Source organism: Malus domestica, chromosome 02, assembly GCF_042453785.1.
Source record: "Malus domestica chromosome 02, GDT2T_hap1".
Taxonomy (NCBI): Eukaryota; Viridiplantae; Streptophyta; class Magnoliopsida; order Rosales; family Rosaceae; genus Malus; species Malus domestica.
Window position 1 is genome coordinate 1,999,201 of NC_091662.1, and position 22,350 is coordinate 2,021,550.

Genomic DNA, 22,350 nt, shown 5'->3' on the forward strand with positions numbered 1-22,350 from the left:
AATAATGGATGGTGGACTATCTCAGGACCAAAGTGATGTGTTACGTAAATCTCAATGACCATTTTGACTAAAAAACCAAAAAATAAAATAAAAAAGATAACATGGAAGTGTGTTATTAGTATAATGCTGAGGTGGACAAAGTCAAAAGATTTTGATAAAAAACTAAAAATCAATAAGGTTTCAGTCTATGAAATTGGTGACTAAGGACTGGATCCTAATTTTTTCATAAAACAAACTCCTAAACAATTAATAAAACAAACTATGAAAGACGTCATCTGACTTGCACGCCAGTTTTGGGGTTAATTTATCTTTTGCAAAATTATGTAAAAATATATGAGAAACTTAGCTTTATGTCTTATTTTTCCAAGAATATATCGCACGCCACTAGGAAAAATTGGGAAAGCCCTCAAATAGCCATTCTCCCACAATTGCACAGTTCTGACGAGAAAGCAACTTTTGCTGGATTCTTGTGAATATGCTTGAGTCACAAACAGAGCACGCCAAGGGGAAAAATTTAAGTTAAATTGGTAATATTTTCCTTTGATCTCGTGTTTATGTACCAACGTCGTCGTTTAGGTGTAGTAGGGCTTAAGAATTGAATTTCCTATTTTGAATTACATGAAACAAGTTTATTGTCATGTAGGGCTGGGCATCGGTCGAAGCAGTGCGAGTTGGGCCCTTAGCCATTGAATTTCCACTTTGTGCAATTCTTGGAGAGAATTTTTAGGGTGCAGGAATACGGTCTGTTACATAAAGTGGAATAATACGATTAGTTGAAATCTTGAAAAAAGATTGACAATCAATTGTATTATATGCACCTAGTGTAGTATACGTATTTATGGTTTTCTTCACATTGTTGAGAGGAGGGAGGATATTTAAATAAATTTTTACATATTATGTGATCATATGAACCGGTCTTGTAACACTAACGAATAAATGCGTCAATATAATTCCATTTGTTAAAAAATTATGAGCTTAAACTCCCAATTGAATCACCGACACAAGCAAAAATGATATTCACACACTCGTTTTTCGTTTTGCACTTCTCTTCATGGCAGTGTTATGATTCTTATTTGATTTGTTCGATCAAAGATCAAAGCAAGAAAGCAGTAGATGAATAACATGGAGTGCGATAATTATTTACCTAAATCAAATTTGTTCTCCGACAAATAATGGAGTGGTGAGGCTGAACATTATAAATTTGTGAACGACCAAAAAAAAATCACACAACTTAGGAATCGTTTGAAAGTACTGTTAAATGATTGAAAGCCTTTTATATTAAAATAAAACAAATCTTGTTAAATGATTGAAAGCCTTTTTTATTAAAATAAAACAAATCTTTAGTTGTGTTTTTTTGACAAGAAGCACTTTAAATAATTTTAGAATCCAAAAATATTTTTTCTAAAAATGGTTTCAATCATTTTAAAAGTAGCGAACAAGTTTTCGAAGTAAAGAAGGTTCTTCCTTAATTGGCAATGACGGTTAGATACGTACCAAAATCCCGTTAAATCTATGAACTGAATTTTTTTTTTTTTTTGCACATACGTCAAAATCTATTTTGTGTATGAGGAAAAATAACCACCTTACACGTAAGGAACCAAGTATTTTCCGAGCAAAAATAACTCGAAAACAAAGCATATAATGCTCCATCCATATCCCAAACTTCATGAATCATCATAATTTTAAGACTACCATAAATTAAGTCTAAAAATTCATGTCCAAGCATTCCACCTCTTAAAATAGTACAAAAGATAAAACTCCAACTGGTAGAAATAAACTAGGTTAAATGATACAAACACCTACCATCATACATCTTCCCGGCGGCCAACTTCCCGTCCATCGCTCGTGACGGTGGAAGAGACCTACGATCTAATATTCCATTCTGACAAGTGCAGTGGACGTGTCGGCTGATCCATACTGCATCCAGTCCTTGGCACATATGAGGGCTTCCACCGTCTCTGGTCGTAGGGAAGTCCTGTACTGATCCATCTCCTTGACCGTTGTATCAAAGACACAGTCGGAAGGAACTGTAGATACCGGAATTGACAAAATGTCACGAGCCATCTTTGAAAGCGTCGGGTACTTCATCTTGTTCAGTTTCCACCAGCCTAATACATCAAAGTCATGAACTCGGGGCAGCAGAGACTCGTCCAAATACTGATCCAGCTCCGACTTCATCTGTTGGCTGGTTGTCTCCATGATGTACATGTCAAAGTCCGTGAGTCCGTTGTCTGTTAGATTAGCTCCGCCTTGGGAATCCTCTGTCTTAACGTAGTTATTCCCTTCGTCTGCATAAGTTGGTGTGAGAGGCAAAGGCAGTGTCAAATATTCATGAAAGAGCTCATGAATTCCGTCATCGACAACCTTGATATGCGTGGGAGCTTCTTCACCATAAACTTTGTTGAAACTGAACTCAACAAGCTTCATCTTGAACCTGGGATCCATAACTACCGCTGTTGCCAAAGCCAGGCTACAATTCTTCCAGTATTTTTCAACCCTTTCTTGCATTGTCTTAGTTAGGCTGCTAATGAAGGGATCCTCACTTCCAACCGTCTTAGTCAGATCTGTCTGAATCCTCCACACTTCATGGAAGAAAGTAACTGGAGTTGGGTTAGTCGTAGTGGTAAGGATGTTGGCTGCATCGAAGATAAGTTTCAAAAATGTGCAGATAGTCTCAACTTGCTTCCAGTCTTCCATTGACGGGGCTTGTTTGTAATCAGGATCAGATGTATCCAAGCAAGAAAACACTTCCTTTAACTCATAACAGGCCACCAGCATTTGATACGTTGTGTTCCATTTAGTTTGGTCATCAATTGATAGGCTCCGTTCACTTGGGACTTGGAGCTGACTCTTAAGCTCCAGAAACTTTTCTTCATGGGACTCTGATGTCTTCACATACTTTACACTATCCCGTACTTTTTTTACCACATCACTTCCTGCCGCTAACACTTCTTTTGCAATGCTGCTCAAAGTACGGGCAATGCAATGCCCAACCAATAGTTGACCATTGAGGACAAGTGGGTTCTTATTTGAAAGAAGAGGCCTTAGATTTTCAAGAGCAGTCTCACTCAGTGGCTGATCATAAGTGACTGAAAATAACTTGTTTTCCAAACTCCAATCATGAAGGCAAACAGCAACAGCATGACTAAGAGCAGAATCAAAGTCTGGATATGGTTCCATCACTACATTGAGCAGCCGCCTGTGCAACTTCCAGTCAGCATCAATGAAGTGCCCAGTAACAAACACATAACCCACACTCTGAGAGGAAGTCCACATGTCCAAAGTAAGGCATACGCGTCCAGGTATGCCCTCAATAAACTTGGTGACACTTTGCTTTTCCGTTAGGTAAGTTGCAACGCAATCTCCTTGAACAGTATTGAAGCTCACCATGTTGAACCGTGGGTTAAGATTCTGTGCAAAAGCTACAAACCCAGGATGCTCAACCATATGCAGGGGGTAGTCATGCATGATGATCATCCTTGCAATCTCATGGCGACAACGGTCTGGATCAAATATAATTTGGGGTGTGTTAGGAGTCCGGTAACGCCTTTTTGGTGGATTGGAAGAGCTGCCACCCCTTGTTGCTGGGGTATATGGGGAAGACTGATTGTTGTTCTGGTTACGAAGAAGTGCTGGGCAAGTCCCCTTCGCAATGTGGCGTTTGAGGTGGCTGGTACCCGCTACTTTTGAACCCGTACTGTAAGCAAAACTTTGCTTGCACTGCTTGCAGCATGCCCTCCTACATCCAGGACTCACGTTCTCTATGGTGAAATGCTCCCAGACAATTGACTTCTTTTTCCTGCGCTTGTTAGGCTGTGTTTCTGTATTTTCCACCTCATTGTTTTCATAGGGAGTCAGCGTTAGCATCTTTTCTTCATCAGGTGTTTGCATCATGTCTTCATCAGGTGTGGCCCTCTTGTGGTTAATAGGAGTGGTCATTGGCTCTTCGAAGTGGGCAGTCATTGAATCTTCAAAGTGGGCAGCCATCGCCTCTTCATAGTGGGTAACCATCGCCTCTTCAACAGGGGCAGACATCGGCTCTTCAACCAGGGCGACCATCTGCTCTTCAACGGGGGTGACCGTGTGCTCTTCAACGGGGGTGACCGTGTGCTCTTCAACGGGGGCGACCGTGTGCTCTTCAACGGGTACGGCCATGTGCTCTTCAACTGGTGCGGCCGTGTGCTCTTCAACGGGGGCGGCCGTGTGCTCTTCAACTGGGGCGGCTGTGTGCTCTTCAACAGGGGCGACTGTGTGCTCTTCAACAGGGGTGGCCATGGGCTTTTCAATGGGGGTTTCCATTGGCTCTTCAACTGGGGTGGCCATAGGCTCTTCTACGGGGGTGGCCGTCGGCTCTTCTATAGGGGTGGCTGTCGGCTCTTCCATGAGGGTGGCCGTTTTGTCTTGAATAGGAGCGGCAATTGTCTCTTCAGCAGGAGTTGCCATGTTGTCTTTGGGAAGTAAAATCCTGCATTCAGCAAACAAGGACAACCTTTAAGAAAATAGAAAGTAAATGTTGAAACTAAGAGCAAAGTGATAACGGAATACATGTTAAAAACTTCGCCACAGAATCTGAGCCTGAACCAAAAATCATATAAATACACAGAAGCAACATAACAACAGCTTCTTGCATTCAGAGAACCTCATGAAACATGGAATGAACAAAGGGCGAAACAAACCCGCACTTCAATGTTATAAGACTACTACAGAACAATAAACATACAATATAGCAAGCCTTCATGTACTGCGAAAGACAGAAAGAAAATGCTCTGATTCTTTCAATTGTATTTAGTTACAGAAAGGTCTAATGACGTTGTTGACGCATCCCTTCACCACTGTAATGGTAATGACCGCAATATGTCACGACATCATACGCATCCCCATCATACAGAACCATCTAAATATTAAGTCAAATCAAGTTTTGTGCATATAGCAGGAACAAATTTCATGGTCCAAAGTTCCAAATCCCAACAACAAAAACACAAACTAGCAAAAATATACCAATTACAAATTTATTTTTGGACCGAAAGGAGAAATTCGATTCTCATTATGCAAAACTAATCTAAAAAACTGAAAAACGAAAAATTGTAATACCAAAACACGAAAAACGAAAAAATGATAATCCAAGATTTAATATCTAAGTATCCAGCTTATTCAATTACAAACTATTCCTTGGGTTTTATTACCTTTTTCAAATTTTATTTTTTGTAGGGATCGTATTAAACATTTTAAAATAAATATATCCTAATATCTTAATATTCCTAAAAAACTGGCCCAACCAGACCCAAATGGGCCGTACAGAAACATGAACTTAAAAAGTCAACCCAAACAGACATTGACCTGCCCAGATCACATACAGTCCCTCGGATTACAGTCCATCGGATTAAAAACCCATCCTTCATCCTCTAACAAGAAGATGAGCTCTAACAAGTAACGATGGATCCCAGATGGGTCAGGGATAATCAAAGTCCACCGGATTAAAACTCGGAAAACAAAATAAACCCAGACACGGGCTAAAATTTAAAACCAGTACAAAATTTCCAAAAACAAACCCAGATCTCTACAATTTTCCGTCGTCTGATCGAGCTTTGGACTTGAACGTTTTTAAAAACAGCAGCCCAGATCGGAAAAAACCCAGTAATCGCATATATTTAACAGATCGAACTCAAAAATTTAAGAACGAAGACCAAAGGTTCGAAATTAACTCAAACCCAACATTAACAGACGAAATTAAAGTTAATCACAGCATACTCAGGCTACAGATTCAAAATTCACAACACAAAAACACGAATTAAACAACAAAATTCAGAATTCACAACGCAAAAACCAAATTAAACACAAAACTAAGATCCTTTCGGAGACACAAGCTTATGAACGCGAAAAACTGAAAACCTTTCGAAATCTTAGAAAGAGAGAGAAATAACAAATGGGTGTAAAGTTTGGAAATTTACCACAGGGGTTTCGGAGGAGGAGATCGGCGAGGCGGATTGAAGCTCGAAGGGCCGAGCTTCGAGTCTCCGGCGGTGGCGAGATCTAGGGTTTTTCCAGCGAGAGGGAGAAGGAGAGAGAGAGAGAGAAAGGGGGAAAGCGAGATTGGGCTTTTGGAACCCGAGAAGCTAATTGGACCTAAAAGAGGACTTTGGGACTCGTTAAGGGTCAAGGGGATAAGATTTTTTTGGTTTTGAGGGGTCAGATTGAAAAAATAGGGCAAATTATTTTTGGGTTTCAGATGGTCCAATAATATTTTTTATTTTTAATTTTGGACTCCGAATATGTTGGACTATTTATCCGGGTGGGGGCCCACACGTGGTTTTTTCTTTTCTTTTCATTTTTTGCTTTTTTTTTTTGTTAGGGTGTAATTTTTGAGCCCAATGATGTGTCCATGACTCAGTTGCCATTTTGGGAGATGCTTTGTTTTGACCAGTCTGAGCCGTGGGGAAAGGACTGAGACTTTGAGCCAACCTTTGGGTTAGGGTTTGTGGGGGGAGGGTCTTGTTTCTCTTAATCTCTCTCATGGCCTTTTGGGTGGGCATTTGGGCATGTAATTTGGGTGACCATGTTACAATACATGTTTCTGTTGAAAGGTTTATAGGCATACTGCAAGAAAAATGAAGAATTGGAACTATACTTCCCACACATTCTCTTAATTTTTAGTTGTTGGATCGAATGAATTGAAGATGATTAAATGACATAAATTAATAAAGGATGTGTGAGAAGTAAAAATGGGTGTGTGGATATCACACCCCTTTTCTGTTAGTGGCATGAACGTAAACATTACTTAAGAATTGTGTAGATTTTTTTTAGGAGTATGAATAAGGATAATGATTTTTGCACTCTCATTTTCTCCGGCTACTTGGTCTTTTTAGCCTTTAAATCAAATACATCGAGTGAGAATTAAAAGAAATCATCTCACCAACATGGTTGCGTGTCAATTGAAAGTCACATATGTTATATGTAATGTGATTGCGTTACATAAACAGTTGGAACAAAAAAAAACTTGCAGGGATGAACAATGTGGCTAGAAAAATTATGGCTCAAGGTTCCCTCCTCTTCATGGTTCATGACACCATAGTTTCCAATATGATCTGTAAAATGTAAACTATCACGTTTGGGAAGAACACGCCGTGTTTGGACTACCTAATAAAAATGCTGCATCTTGCAAATGTACTATGTAGATCAATGCTGAATGCATAAAATATATTGCAACCCTAAAACACAACTACAGTTCATTGTTTTCGTATGGAGTTGGAGTCTTGTCTTCATGTTGGGCTAGGGTTAGGGTTTTTCTTGTTTTCGTGTTTGGGTTAGGGTTAGGGTTTTTCTTATCTTCGTGTTGGGTTAGGGTTAGGGCTGCCGATTTGAATTAAATAGAAGTGACCATGGTGTCATGTGGAATGAAACCATGTATTCAGCATCAAACAAGAACAACATTTGAGAAAACAAACTTCGCCCGGAGAAAATGTGAGGATAAACCAAAAAGCAAGTAAATAAACAGAAACAACATCACATTATCCCATCTTATTCTGACTTAATATAGTGGATTGGTCTTAGTTGTAATAAACCGGATAACTAATTAGACCAATATGTCAGGGAACATATAGAAAGGTACATCATATGTTATTATACAAGCGAAGATAGATATTTTTTTTTTCAAGTATCCATCCACCTATATAATGACACATGAACTTATATGTCTGTCAAGAAACGAAATTGACTGGATAACTCTTTAATTAAATATGGTCGGCCATGATGTCGAAAGACTTAAGTCATTACTTTTGTAATATGTTTATTTAATAACAATGGGAAAAAGAAGAAATCGAAAAGACTTACCATATCCAAATTCATTCCTTTCTATTTCAAATCGTTGATTGTATCTCGTCAATGTTCAATTGGTCATGAATTTGACCAAATCCTTAGAATTTGTAAAATTAACCATCGACACAATGATTTTAGCAAGATTCTTGTACTACTAATATACATTTCCAAAATTTGGCTTAAAGAAAGATAATTTTTCAGTGTGTCCAAAACATTAGATGGTATGTCCACATGTCATTATTAAGTAGAGGGAAGTTTTATTTTTAAAGTGTCCCTCCACTTGTATAATGGCATGCGATGTACCAACCTATGTTTCAAACATAATGAATATCTCCTAAAGAACTGCTAAGTTAAGTAGTCGAACAAATAGGAAAGTCCATGCAATTTTGCATGCATACCCTACTTTCGTTAAAAACTGCATTGACGAGAGTCTCATATAATTAATGGCAGTCTGCAGATGAAGAAATAAACACCATGGTAGTCTGCAAACAAAGAATAATTTAGCGAAATCCGATTTTGACACACTTTTTTTTTATTGATGCACATTCATGTTTATATATGGCATTTTGATTCCACAAAATAAAGAAGAATTAATAGACAATTTTCATTTACAGGTGTGTAGAAATCATTTCTTTAAATTTATTCCTTTTTCTAAACAACATCGTCACACGGTGCACTCAAATTTCTGAAATTAACAAAATGGTATAAGTGCAACAACAACACAAAAGGTAAAGGAAATTGTATGTCCTAATCATTATGTTCCATGATGAAGACATGCGTTCATAGTGCTACTTTACATGTACAACATGTACAACTCAAGATTGAATGATCAATCTTATTCGTACAATGAGCTAATCGTTTGTTCAAATCTACTGGATGATTATGCAGATTCTCAAATTGACAGTTGGTACACCGGTAGGGGTAGCTAGCTTTTTTATCATTGTACATTTGGATGGAGACATTAACTTGGAGAAAGAAAAGAAAGGCAGTCTCGAACCCTCCAATATAAGTAAAAAAAAAAAAAACAAAGTAAAGATTGAGTTTAATAAGTGTACGTACGTGAAAACTACACTACATAAACATTGGAAACGCCTGATCTGTGGCCCAATGACAGCCTTCCGTAGTGCAAATCCTAGGATTCAAAAGTCTTTAGAATTGATCATATGGTGGTGTGTGTGTTAGGGGTTGATTTGAGGCATGTAGCTAGGGTTGGGCATCGAGCTAATCCTTAATCAACCTAATTAGGTTGAGAAGTCAATGGAAGACTTATTTTAGTAATCAAAGTTAGGACTAGTTAGGATCATAATTGTTAGGGTTAAATTAACTAGTGGAAAGCTCTAACACTTAAAAATTTCTTGCTAGCATGATTCCCAAGTAAAAGGAAACAAACTTTTCAAACCAGGTGAATATTGTTACTGTCATGTCTATCAGTAACAACACGATTAAAAGGACCCCTATTTAGGCCACTTGACTTTCTTCAGTTTTTTAATCTAACTTTAGATTTCGTCTTCTTCCTCTGTTTCAGATCACAATACAATTTATTTGAGCTAAAATTGTAGTACATAATCCAATGAAACGCTCACCCCCATTACTTAATTTGCTTAGTTCTACGGTACAAGTTAACCTAGCTACGTACCTAATTAACCTAGCTAATTAGTAAAGGACTGTCAGATCATATATGCTGAATTCCGTTACGTCTCGCACGTACTTATGTTTTGATCTTTATTTTCTTGTTGAATATATCTCCTACAAATAATTAAGATGCATGAGCGCATCCTTTTCATTGGGTCATTTCGTCAAGCATCTAGTAGACACTTGCCAATTCCTACCAACATATGCTGAAAGCTTATGCTAATATATGTCGACAACTACTATTATTTGTGAAGGCTTGTCGAGGGTGTATGCATGATATATATATATATATATATATATATATATATATATATATATATTGTGGAGTAATGTTGAAGACTAGCAAGGCTTGTCAACTAAGATATTTCATCAAGTATAGGTGCACACAATAGAGTCGTACACAAGACGAGATAAAATAGAGACAAAGATGCTAGAAGAAATAAAAGAACTAGGAGGATGAAGTTGTAATTTAATTTGTCTTAACTGTTTATACGAGTCAAATACAATACACAACAAATATACATAGAATTTTTGAAGTTGTTAGGATCAAGGGCGATCAATAACCCCATAATAGCTCCACCACTAGTTCTAGAATATTGTAATAAGGTCTTTAAAAACACACATGATGTTCTTAGAACGTAAAACTAAGGAAGATGTTTATAAGATTGTCTGCATAAAGCATCTCTCACACAAGTAAATCTAATAACAATTGAAAAAAATAAAAAGAAAGGAAAAAACATGAGCAAAGAGCAAAAGAGATGGTGGAGGTGGCTGCCTAAATGCTAATTGGGAAGGCAAAAGACAAAGTCGTGGGTTAAATCAACTCGACAAACCCCTTCAATCGTGTTGGGCATGCGTGTTGGTAGCTGGTGTCAATGATATACTGACACATGAATTCATGCATTTCCATGCAATTGTCGTCGGCCTTCTACACGTGCACAACACAAAACCTGACTGCCTTTTGATCTGGTTCCTTAGCGCCATCACCATTTTCACATTCTGCTCAACGTACTAGCATTTAGGGTGAAACACCAAGTTTCCCTATGTTCTATAAATTCAGGTTTTTAACTTTACCTAATATTATGCATTATTCCCGACAGATATGCAGAACACAAAGACCAACCATGCATCACTCGTCAACATCTATTTAGTCGATCCCACACACATATTTCAAATATTTTCAGGTTAAAAGTAAAAGTCCATGCAACAAACACCTCCTCATGTGTAGGCTGTAGCAACACTTAAGCCAAATATATATATGTAAACACATATGAGGTAAAGTGGATGGCAATGCGAAACATGTATGGTCGTGGGGTTCTCAAGTGGGTAAAAAGTTGCTTTGATATCGTAAAATAAGTTGAGTTTTCATGCTAAAATCAATTAGTAATATGTGAAGTGACACTACTTGTTATAATCACGCGCGTATTGAGGTTTTATGAATTTATTTAAATACAAAAGGTATCTTGATCACCATACATTAGTTGCAGACTACTCCCCCTCCCAATATATGCAGTCTTGATATATAAGAGATGACAATGTACTTTTGGCCTCTATGTCAAACGATACGTCAAAATATAGCCGATGACCTTAAAAAATGCATCCGTGCAAGTTCAAACTCAAATTGAGAGTTCTGAACCTTTGCGCTTTTCACTAAACAATCTCTTAGGGTAGCGTACAATGACAAGCCTAATTGATAAAAAGCAAAGATTTTTTTGAACTTTAACGAAAAGCTTCTGGTACGGTTCATTTTAACGAAAAACCACATTTTTACACTAAAAAGTCAATCCTAACACTATTCACTTTACCCTTTATTTTATCCAAATAGTTAAAACTCAAAGTTTTCAAATATTTTTCATTAGTTTTCCTAAGATTTTTTCACTAAAGATGCCAAAAAGCAAATTACTCATGATAAGCCTAATTGATAACTTGTGGTTTTCGTTCAAATTTGTTGATTAGATTGACAGTAGCTTTAGTAAATAACATGTCAAATTCCTCTAGTAAGATAATGTTACTCTACAACACTATGCTATGTATCCCATGTTAACTGTACAAAACAAGATACGTATTATCGTATTAAACGAAAAAAACAGGAACAATGCCACTTAGTATTATAGTCTAATAATATTCATATTCACTGATAAGTGAGAGGTCTTAGGTTCGATTCTCGCCAAAGGCAAATTTGAACTACATTATTGATATCTCATTGTGAGGCTTAACCCACTTCTTTACCCCATTAGTGCAGACACTATCGTTTATTCAGAAGAAAAAAAATATAAGAACAATAAAATGGTTGGACAAAAGAAAATACAAATTAGTTTTATATTATCTTAATCAATTCCAATCCCAATCCCAATTGCTCGAAATATCTGTGCAGGCCCAGGGTGATGAATGATGCAGCAAAAGTGGATCAAATAGTGGGAGAAAGACAGGTGGTTGAAGACTACCATCAAAAGAATTGACAAATGGTTTACCAAAAAAAATAAAAAAAGGAATTGACAAATGACAAGTGATGAATTATGATAGATTAATTTCGGTGAAAAGATGATTAAGAAAGAATTAATCAGTGAGTGCCAGCTGCTTATAGCTTTAAAATCGTTTTTTTTTCTTTTATCAATCTCTTAGGATTTGTGTTTTTAACTTTAAAGACGGTTTTAAATACTTAAACATGCACGTTGGAGGACCCCATAGCATAATCACAAAACATAGCATCCCTGATCAGAATTAAGATCCTCTCAAGATCTCACACTCCAGAGTTCGTAGATTGTTCAATTTAAATGCGGTCTCCATTTCCCTATTTTTCTTGCTTGCCTCACACACAATCTCTTTTTAATGTTCAGATATCTTCCTCTCACTCTTGAACGGTACGAATTGCTGGATTTAAAGGTTTCAGAGTATGAGATCCGGAGACAGCCTCAATCCCATGATTAGTGATCACAAATCATAAATCCAATGTGAAAGAGGAAAAGAAAGAAAGTTTCTATGATACCACGATGATATACGCAAATTTATTTTTACGTGGAGTTTGTATCACAACGATGATGGTGTATTCGTGTTATATAAGAAGCTCTCGGGACGAGGGGTGTGTGCATAGTGCCTTAACCTGCACACCAACCCATTGTTAAGGTTTAGGAGCTTCCACAGAGTGGAACGCATCGTGTTCTGCCAGAACAACCCAACAAAGCGACCTCCGTTCCGTGAAAAACGGGAGTGTACTACTGTCACATACCCTTTCACACCTTCCCACGGGTGGGGTCGCCCCAACATGCCGCCATGTGACTCCTCCCAATTTTTATTTTTCCACACTTCTTTTATTTTAATTTCGACTGCAATTTCATTTTTACTATAATTTATAGAGGGATTATCTCAAAAGTGAGGTTCTTCATAAACTATCTCTCATTTTATAGTTTAACGTTAATTTTTGTACTAATATTGTAAACTATTATGCTCAAAACATGAAGTGTCAGAGAGTTCCATTTTTGAAATAATCTCATTAACATTTTAATTTATATATTTATTTTGTTATGTTCATTTGAATTTTTATCAGAATAATCACTTGATGGTTTATTTATGTGCATAAATAGATCGTTTAATCAAAAGAAGGGTATATATACTCGTTGGACCACATCCACATTGGAAAAGTTGTACTATAGTGTAGGTGTCAGTTGTTTAAATATTCAAATTAGATCAAGAGGCTCCTCCCCCAAATAGGTCTGAGATTTTGAGAATTACTGTTATTGTTTTGTTTTTATAAGATAGGCTTTTTCAAAAGGAATTACCTCATATTCACGTTTTGCTGTTATAAAAGCGATATTAGCGGCAGAACGAATCAAGCTCGACACTTTGGGTTGAAAAGTCTATGTTTTTTACCTAACTTGTGTTGCTCTTCACTCTTCAAGTTTATGGATAGAGTCAAGCTGTCATTCCAGAATTTGTAATCGATTCATTATCGTTATATTATACTAGCCTCTTGCCGCACGCATACGTGTGTGGTAATTGGCATTTTTATATTTTTTTATTTAAATAATTAATTTACAAATTTAAAAAAAATTATTTAAAAAGAAAAAGAAGAAATGAATTAATGAGGTGAAACCACCCACTAACGTGGGAAGTTTTGTTTTTATTTTGTTTTTTCCCTATAATTTTAAATATTAAATTCATTCAAAATAAAAATATGGTTAAATACTTTAGATTCTTTTGGTTCAATTGTAATTTATGAAATTCTTAAAGGACAATTCATGGTATTTTGAATGTTTCACCATTTTAAGGTGCTCACTTTATATATATAGATATAGATAAAAATATGGTTAAATACTTTAGATTCTTTTGGTTCAATTGTAATTTATGAAATTCTTAAAGGACAATTCATGGTATTTTGAATGGTTAAATACTTTAGATTCTTTTTGTTTTTATTTTGTTTTTTCCCTATAATTTTAAATATTAAATTCATTCAAAATAAAAATATGGTTAAATACTTTAGATTCTTTTGGTTCAATTGTAATTTATGAAATTCTTAAAGGACAATTCATGGTATTTTGAATGTTTCACCATTTTAAGGTGCTCACTTTATATATATAGATATAGATAAAAATATGGTTAAATACTTTAGATTCTTTTGGTTCAATTGTAATTTATGAAATTCTTAAAGGACAATTCATGGTATTTTGAATGTTTCACCATTTTAAGGTGCTCACTTATATATATATATATATATATATATATATATATATATATATATATATATATGTAGATATATATAGATATACATGAAACCGTCGCCTCATGAGCCAAAGTCAAACGGAGATACAAACCCATTGTTTAGTAAATTCAATTTTGAGTGGTTTTCTCACCCCCTTATAGGAAAATAAGCGAGAAAGCGAAACTCTCCGACAAGTTTGGATTTGATTTTCCTTTTTCATTGAAACACCATTTGCAGAATTTGTTGAAAAATATATAATTGGAAAATTAAGCAGAATTTGTTTCTAATTCATGGATAAATCAATCATGAAAAAGAAAATAAATAAAAAAACAACATTCACCGCTTACGTTCCCAGCATTACCCAAACACGAGAAATCTACCTTCCATTTTACATCCAGGAAAAAAAAACTTACATGTTAGTTTCCGATCAATAGATTCAATACCTTTCCGCAAATGAAACAAGGGGGAAAGTAAGGGAATGAAGAAACAAAATAGATTTTTATTTTATTTTATTTTTTGGGTTTGAAACAAAATAGAATTTTTAAATCCCTAATTAGAAGCGTCCCAACAAACCCTAGGCGCAAGAGGAGAAAAAAAAAAAACTGCCACCGGCGACTCCAGTTTTGCCTCTAAGGTCGGCGGTAATCCTTATATATCCCTTCCTTCTTTTATTTTCATGTTTTTTCTGTAGTGACCACTTTGTCGAAAAGAGTCTTTGTGGTTGTGGCCACTCTCTCTTTCTAAGGAGGAGAGCTTTTGTAGTGATTTTGACTTACTGCTCAACCCCAGATCTTAAAACGACAATTGCTGTTCAAGTCTAAGATGGTGATTTTGTGCTTAATTTGTGTGTCTGGTAATGATTATGTAGAGGAAGCTCAAAGTTTGTTGAAAGTCATTAATAGCAGGGTATTTTTGTAGACGATTGCAAGATCATCAAAGGGTGTGGTCTTTCCTTTGTTGGGGTCGTTGTAGTGGTTTGAGGGACTCACAATCATGTTTTCTTGATGCTGCAAAGTCTTCATGTGATGGTACGATGTTTAGCTCATGTGTTTTGAAGGTGTTAGGTCCGGCTCGTACAACTTAGGTCTTGTGAGCTTATCTTTTATGTTGGTTAGATATGGCCGGTTTCTAATGATAGAGGAATCATACCTATGTGTTGTGTTGTGTTTTTGTTTTGTTTAAGTTGTGGTTTCGTTGTTTGTTTGTTTGGCAAAGGACAATGAGGACATCTTCGTGATGTCTCATAGCATGCCTTCTTTGCCGAAGATGCTGCATCTTTTGTAAATTTATTAGAAAGTGATGCAAAGTTTTGATGTTGTGAGCGTACTTTATTTGGTTAAGTATTATTATATGGAATAAGTTTTGTATTATCTTTATGTTGCATTTGTAATCATGAACTTGTATTGGTATTCTTATTTTATTTGATTAATGAAATACTTACTTCCTTAAAAAAAAACTGTGGAGTTTATTTTGATTAGGGTTTAGGGTAAAAACTTGCTAAGTGCAACCCACATGCTTTACAGCAAGTCAGGCAAACAAAACCTTTCCACCGATACATAAAAGAGACAGATCTGGAAAGGGGTCCCAATAGCCTGCCTCCACTAGGGTAACCAGCCACCGTCCGATCCGCCAACTTGCATCCAACCGCACGTATTTTTATTAAGATCGGTTTTTCACTTAATTAGCTGTTATTAAATAAAGGGAGTACCTTTTTTTTTAAAGAAACTTTAACGAAAAATTGTCAGTACTGTTTATTTTAACGAAAAATTATATTTTTACATTAAAAAGCTAATTATTGTACTATTCAATTTATTCTTTATTTTATCCTTATCCTTAAAATTTAAAATTTTTAAATCATTTTTATTATTATTTTTTTCTTAATAACCAGGGCCACTATTGATGCGTATCGAACGTAGTCAGCTTTTAATAGGGTTTGAAATAAAAGGGTGGAGGTCAGTACAGTGTAATCTGTGACTCTGTAAAATCTCAGGCCCAATATTCTTCTCGGGATTGATGGTAAAAAATATAAAAATACAAGGAAAAAAAATTAATACAAAAAAAGAGACACCCTCCAGTTTTTACTATAAATACCAACCTCTCCTTCTCCTAAACCTACAGCTCTACCTCCTCCTCCTCTGCCTAACAGGCTAACCCTTTCTGCTGCTGCATCTGCATCTGCATCTCCGCTTTTGGGGTTTTGCTCTTCCTGTCGTTCGCTGATTGGCCGAAGCTTCGTAGCCATCTTATCTCTCTCTCTAGATATCCATAGCCTTGGCGTTTCCCTCTCTTTCTTTCTCTAAAATGCATAGAAGATGATGATCCTCTTTGTATTCTTCCACAGCTTTCTTGAACTGCATCCATCTATGGCGAGATCGACCGATCTTTGGAGTGAGTCGACTCAGTATCTCTATTCCCCTTAACTTGGTTTGCGGTTCAATAAAGCTGTGGGAAGATACAGATAGGCTCAATAAAATTCGCTCACATAATGGATCTCCATTGTCCCTCATAACTTGGTATATTTTCTTGATCGTTTCTCTTCTCTTAGATATTATATGAACCCTAAACATCTATACCTATTTTTGTAATTTTGCACAGTTTGACTCACTGATAAGTGAGTGATTTTTCATCATCATTTCAAGTTTATTTATTGCTCAAATACCAGAAGAAAAAATTTCAATCTTTCATGATTGTATTCCAACATGATTTTTATGCTATCCACGCATAAGTGATTGATTGTTTAAACATGATTTTAAGTTGATTTATTGCTCGATTCCCATAAAAAGAACCAGTCTGTGATGTTTTTAAGTAGGTGATGGTTTTGTAAACCATGCTACAATGGAAAATGATTTCAACCCTAATTTTATTCGAAGTTTTTGGAGTTTTTCATGTATGATTACCTGGGGATCTGATATATTTCTGTCCTTACCTGGGGATCTGACATATTTCTGACAAATTAAATAGAACACAATCACGAGTTTTGCCTATACAAAATTTCCGATATGTTTATTACCCCTAGTGCTTGATTGATCTCCTCTGTGAGTTGTTTCAGCGGTGACAAATTACAATGCTGTTCTTTGAGGAGAAATCTTCACCTGGTAACTCCCCCTCTCTCGGATCGAGACTTCAGAGAACATTCTTGATTTATAGTTCGATCTCTGATCCATTTGTACTTTATATTCTGCTTAATGATTGATATATTTTATATTAACTCCTGCAAGCAAGATTAGATTCTTGTCTTTTAATTATATTGTTTAATTATCAGTGGACTTGGTTTAACTGTTTAGTTAATCTTGCTTTATATTGTTTGCATATGTCTTGGTTCCTTGTATTGCAGGCGATATATCTCCTTTGGATTCGATTCAAATGCTAATTAAGATTTGATAATTTCAAACATTAACGTGCTACATTATCCTACATGCTTATGGGTCTGTAACTCTATACCCTAGTGTCGGTTGATAAAGTGGCAGAGAGAGAGTTCAGATAGAGTGCAGTCACTTTATATGCATACATGTACATGCGACTCTCAGATTCCATAGGGGTCAAAATCTATCTTAGCTCATGCTCATAATTCATATATGTGACCGCGATTAATTCTTGGGAAATGATGATCGAACACTCCTTTCCTTATTTTGCACGTCCCTAATGTGCAGGGCGAGAAAAAAAAAAGTATGAATCATTTTCAGGGTCATTACTTTGCATCCGTTTCTCATCTGCCTTGCCGGCCCTTGCTACATAAAATTATTTCAATTCCCTGTGCGTGTAATTAAAGTACGTGGACCTTGATGATTTAGCTAAACAGCTAGCTAGTCTTTCTTTTATTGGTTTTGCTTATCACAAAGATATAACTTATTTTAGGGCTTAGCAAGGACTAAGTACTACTCAAATTTGTTCTAGGACAACAATTTCAGTTGGTTTATTGAATGTCCGCTGGACCACAAAGGTCTGTGTTGCCTTTTTCATCTTTTCAACTCGTGCTTCATTACTGTCTAGCTTATTCATTCAAGCTAAGCTTTGGAGCAAATAATTTGACGAGAAATGATTCCAACTCACCCATTTTCTCACTTTGCACACTTAAATAGTGGTGTGAAGTAAGAAAAAGAAGATTTGTGCGGAAATCATTCCCTTATTTGATTGTTTAATGGTTCAGAGGAGAAAATTAATGAAGTTCATGGAACCGAAACCTTGCTGAAGAAATTAGGGTTATATTTTGCCAACTATGGTAATGTAAACGAAGTGTGTAAAAAAAGGTCATCCATATTTTTCACTGGCAAGGACATGTGTGTGCTGGTCTTGTTTGGCTCCTTTCTCTTTTCTTTTGGATTATTACATATCAGAGACAACTAAAGCTTTTTTTAATCTTTCATGGTCGTAACTAAGATCCAAACCGAGAATATTTTTAACTGTCATCTATGCAAGAATTGGTTAGATTTACAGATGGGTGCTCTCACGGGGATTTGGATACATCCAATTAATAGACCAACCCTTTTGCCACTATAAATTAAAAGAGTGACTAAAGGCGCTGCACGGGTCATGATCCAACTACTTTTCATGTCTTAATGTCACCCACTAATCTAACATGCATTAGAATTTCTCACCTTTCATTTGCTGTAAAACGTTTTAATATATCATTGCTTTATGCCCAATCTAGAGTGCAGTTTTCTTTATCATTTGGTTTTACTGTGTATTTATATATGTGCTTTTGCAAATCTAGATTTAATTAAGATTGTTAGAATAGTGTTTTACACCCTATGTTTGAGTTTGATTCTCTTTTCGGTAGTTTAGAAAAAGTTAATATGGAATGATGCTTATATAAAAGGAGTGTGTGTGTGTGTGTGTATTTGTGTGTTTATGAATTATTACCGTTAGTGCCTATATATTTGTACCACTTTAGATGCTATCATGGTATAGTTGTTGGTGAACCTCTAGTATATATGCTGAGATCGATCATCATGAGAAGGTACGACCTACCTTAAGTAGTACCTATATATAATGGTCAAGAAAGTTGCCATTTATCGTTGTTGCTGATCACTTTCACTTGATATGAAAAGGCAATCACTTCAACCTGATAATATTGCTTGATTGGTCGATCGGTCAAATCCCAACACACGGTGGCAAAGGTATTGCTTCTCTATGCCGTACCTCTTTCCGTTGGCCGTCATGGTTTGAAAATATATATGTTTCAGCCATCGTTTCTTCACACAGGCTTTTCCTTCATTACTTTTCCTTAAGAGATTAATTAGCCATTGCCATTTTAAACTGGATTGTTCTGCCACTGATCAACACTAGGTAGTATCATCTGCTAAACCATTTCACTACATATTCTTCCATTGCTTGTTGATGCTAGTGTATCGATATATTCAACTGTATATATAACCCTATATATATGTCTTAAGATGCTGTAGATGGATGTCATGACTCGTGCAACTTTTAAAAACGTCAACTCATGCTCTTCTTCTGGATTCTAACATTTTGTCTTGTGTTTGCTTTAGCAGATGTCTTATGTGTCCGTCCTAGTGGCAGTTTGGATTATATGGTATAAATACCCTTTTATTTCAGACTAACTTGCTAATAATGTAGAATGATCCTTAAATCTACTGTGATAACTGGCTGCAAATGGTCCGTATTTTTTTATTACGCTAGAGAGAACTTATCTCACGTTCACTCAATCTGAAGATATAGGACATTTTTTATTCTCAATGTATATGACTTAGTGCAGTGGTTTATCTGGTCTGAAAAAACTTGATAGATAAGTCAGGATACCAGTAATAAAGTGATAACTGGCTTTATAGCCTAAGTTGATTGAATACATTTGGACTTTCATCTCAACTGCATCTAGGTCACTTCCCCAAGCATCTACTATTTTAATTCCGTTCAAGTTTAAGTTTTGATTTGAGTAACTCGGTTATTTTCATAAACGAGCTATAGGTTGACCAACTAGCTCTAAGTCTAGGTTTCTTTTTACGTTGAAAGCAGTTCCAACAAAGTTCGAATTCCCCCTAATTCTTAGTCTAGGGTTAGGTTTCTTCTTAAGTCGGAAGAGGCTACGATAAAGTTTGAATCCCCGGCCCCTACCCTATTGATGGAAGGAAAGGGATCTATGGTGCCCCAGTTCCTGATAACTAGGTACAGAAATTAGTGCGGCCTTGTTAATTTAATTCTACTCCAGAAGAGCCAATGCATGCCTCCTTAATTGTTCTGGCCTCTTCTGAAGTGATTTGCGTGGACATGGTCCTGGCTAGCTAGTTAGCAAGAGGCCTTGTTAAGACATTCATTGCACTTCCATTTTCCTCTGCACTACTCTGGTTAATAATGTTGTTCTTATTTTAGAAATTTAAGGACATCTAATTATTTTCGGTGTGTAAACCAATCCGAACTATTCGGTTTTCAGATTCTATTTCAAAGATATCAATGCTGAATTCAGTAAATGTGAGAGTAACAATATGTTAAGTTGTAATGAAGTAGTTAAAGCATGGTGCCTGTGAACATGTGTGAGACTTGAATGCAATTCATCATTTGGCTGTTATAAATTGCTCACAATATGCTATTAATATATACTGCATCCATCATTACCATCGATTTCAATTTTCCAAATATCATATAGTTGCTGAATCGGCCATATTCAATTTATAATTGAAGACGTTACCAAGCTTTGCCAACGAAACTATACTTTGCTGAAACAGTACATATGAAGCAATGTGACAGAGAAAAGGAACAATGGGTTTTTACCAAATCCAGTGTAATGTGTTGATGACAAAAGTTAAAGCCAGCTAACTAGATGATCAACTTACTGGAATATTGTGAACTATTGAAAAGAAAATTCAACTATGCTCTGGTGTATGACAACTGACAAACACCAGTTAAATAGGGTGTTAGATGTGCATCCAAGGATCCTACAGTCACGGGTGTCGGTGGATGTTATACACTAATGCATACTAGAAAATCCCCTATACATATACCAGGTAGATAAAGAAACTCATTGTAAAAAAATACTGAAATGATACACATATAAGTAGGTCTTCAACAACCATTCCAATCACAATTACAGGACTGCCAAAATTGCTTTGTTTCTTCTAGCTTGCTCGTGTAGCGTGGATAATCACTGGAGACCGAAAAAGCTCATGTATAATTGCAGAAACGTTTATGAAGTTTCGAAAGTTTCATGCGCTGTATCTAGTTATGATGAAGATAAAACAATTACAGTTTCAGTCTGGTTTTTTCATCGATACTTCTTTTTTACTTTTTAATTTGAGTCTTGGATCAAGGGAAGCATAATTGTGTAGTTGTAATGCCAATGACAACCCTATTCAGCTGTACAAACATAAAGGTGAGAGAGAGAGAGAGAGAGAGAGAGAGAGAGATAAAACTGATTACTGATGTAACAATGAGATCGGATGTGGTTAAAAAAAACTATGTCAGATAGGGACAAAGTTTAACCTTTTTCACAGAAATGTAGGAGAAGATGTAGAAGGAAAATCAAAAGGCTAACTGCAGGAACAGGAAGGGAAGTGTCATCATAATTGATAAAAGGGAAAGGGTAGGGGAATCTTCTCTGAAGCACAAACTCTTTTTTCACCATATTGATTGAATGAATGAGCAGGGGAATATTTTTAAAAATTAAATTGAAATTTCGCCTAAATGTATCAGACAGCAAGAAAAAAAAACATTTTAAAATTACCATTCTGCATGGCTCAAACGTGTGCCAGTAGATATAACAAAGTTATAGATTAAAAAATACTGGCACAAAAATTCACTGAATTTCATCTTCATCTGTAGTTCATCTGTACTACTACAGTAGCATAGCCATGGGGTTTGTCTTCAGCAGCAAGTACCCTCTTACCTAATACACATAATTCTAACTCCAAACTTAAGGAGAAGGGAATTTTAATTGTAGGGTTTTCCTACAGTACACTGGTGCTTGAACGGCAAGATTGAAAATGTCAAAATCTAGTCATCTGATACACAGGTGCAAGCTTATACACACGTGTAGAGTAAAATTTTTGTAAATTATAACCCACATTGTAACTCAGCAGTATCAGAGTCCATTCATTACATAATTTTTCAGACAAAATGCAAAGACAGTTTCATGAGAGGGGCCCCATGTGTATACATACATATTAAAGAACCACATTTGATACAAATAAATTCAAATTATAAGAGAAAACTTACGGTCCCATATAATTATGAAAGAATTCTACAAGAAAAGTTTTTGG

At 36.0% G+C, this 22,350-nt stretch overlaps 1 protein-coding gene, 1 long non-coding RNA gene and 1 other non-coding gene across 3 annotated transcripts; 2 read left to right on the plus strand and 1 right to left on the minus strand.

The window, feature by feature from the left end:
* Positions 1 to 1,671: 1,671 nt before the first annotated feature.
* Positions 1,672 to 6,205, minus strand: LOC108171407 (zinc finger BED domain-containing protein DAYSLEEPER-like). The gene is made up of 2 exons (XM_017327486.3): positions 5,949 to 6,205; positions 1,672 to 4,465 (listed from the first exon to the last, which is right to left on the minus strand). The coding sequence occupies exon 2, from the start codon at positions 4,441 to 4,443 to the stop codon at positions 1,870 to 1,872; it is 2,574 nt and encodes an 857-aa protein (XP_017182975.2). The 5' UTR covers positions 4,444 to 4,465; positions 5,949 to 6,205; the 3' UTR covers positions 1,672 to 1,869.
* A 10,049-nt stretch (positions 6,206 to 16,254) lies between these two features.
* Positions 16,255 to 17,416, plus strand: LOC139192200 (uncharacterized). The gene is made up of 2 exons (XR_011576145.1): positions 16,255 to 16,653; positions 17,190 to 17,416. It is a non-coding gene; the product is annotated as an uncharacterized lncRNA (long non-coding RNA).
* MIR396B (microRNA MIR396b) lies at positions 16,449 to 16,616 on the plus strand. Its single transcript, NR_120946.1, has one exon. It is a non-coding gene; the product is annotated as a microRNA MIR396b (primary transcript).
* Positions 17,417 to 22,350: the final 4,934 nt, after the last annotated feature.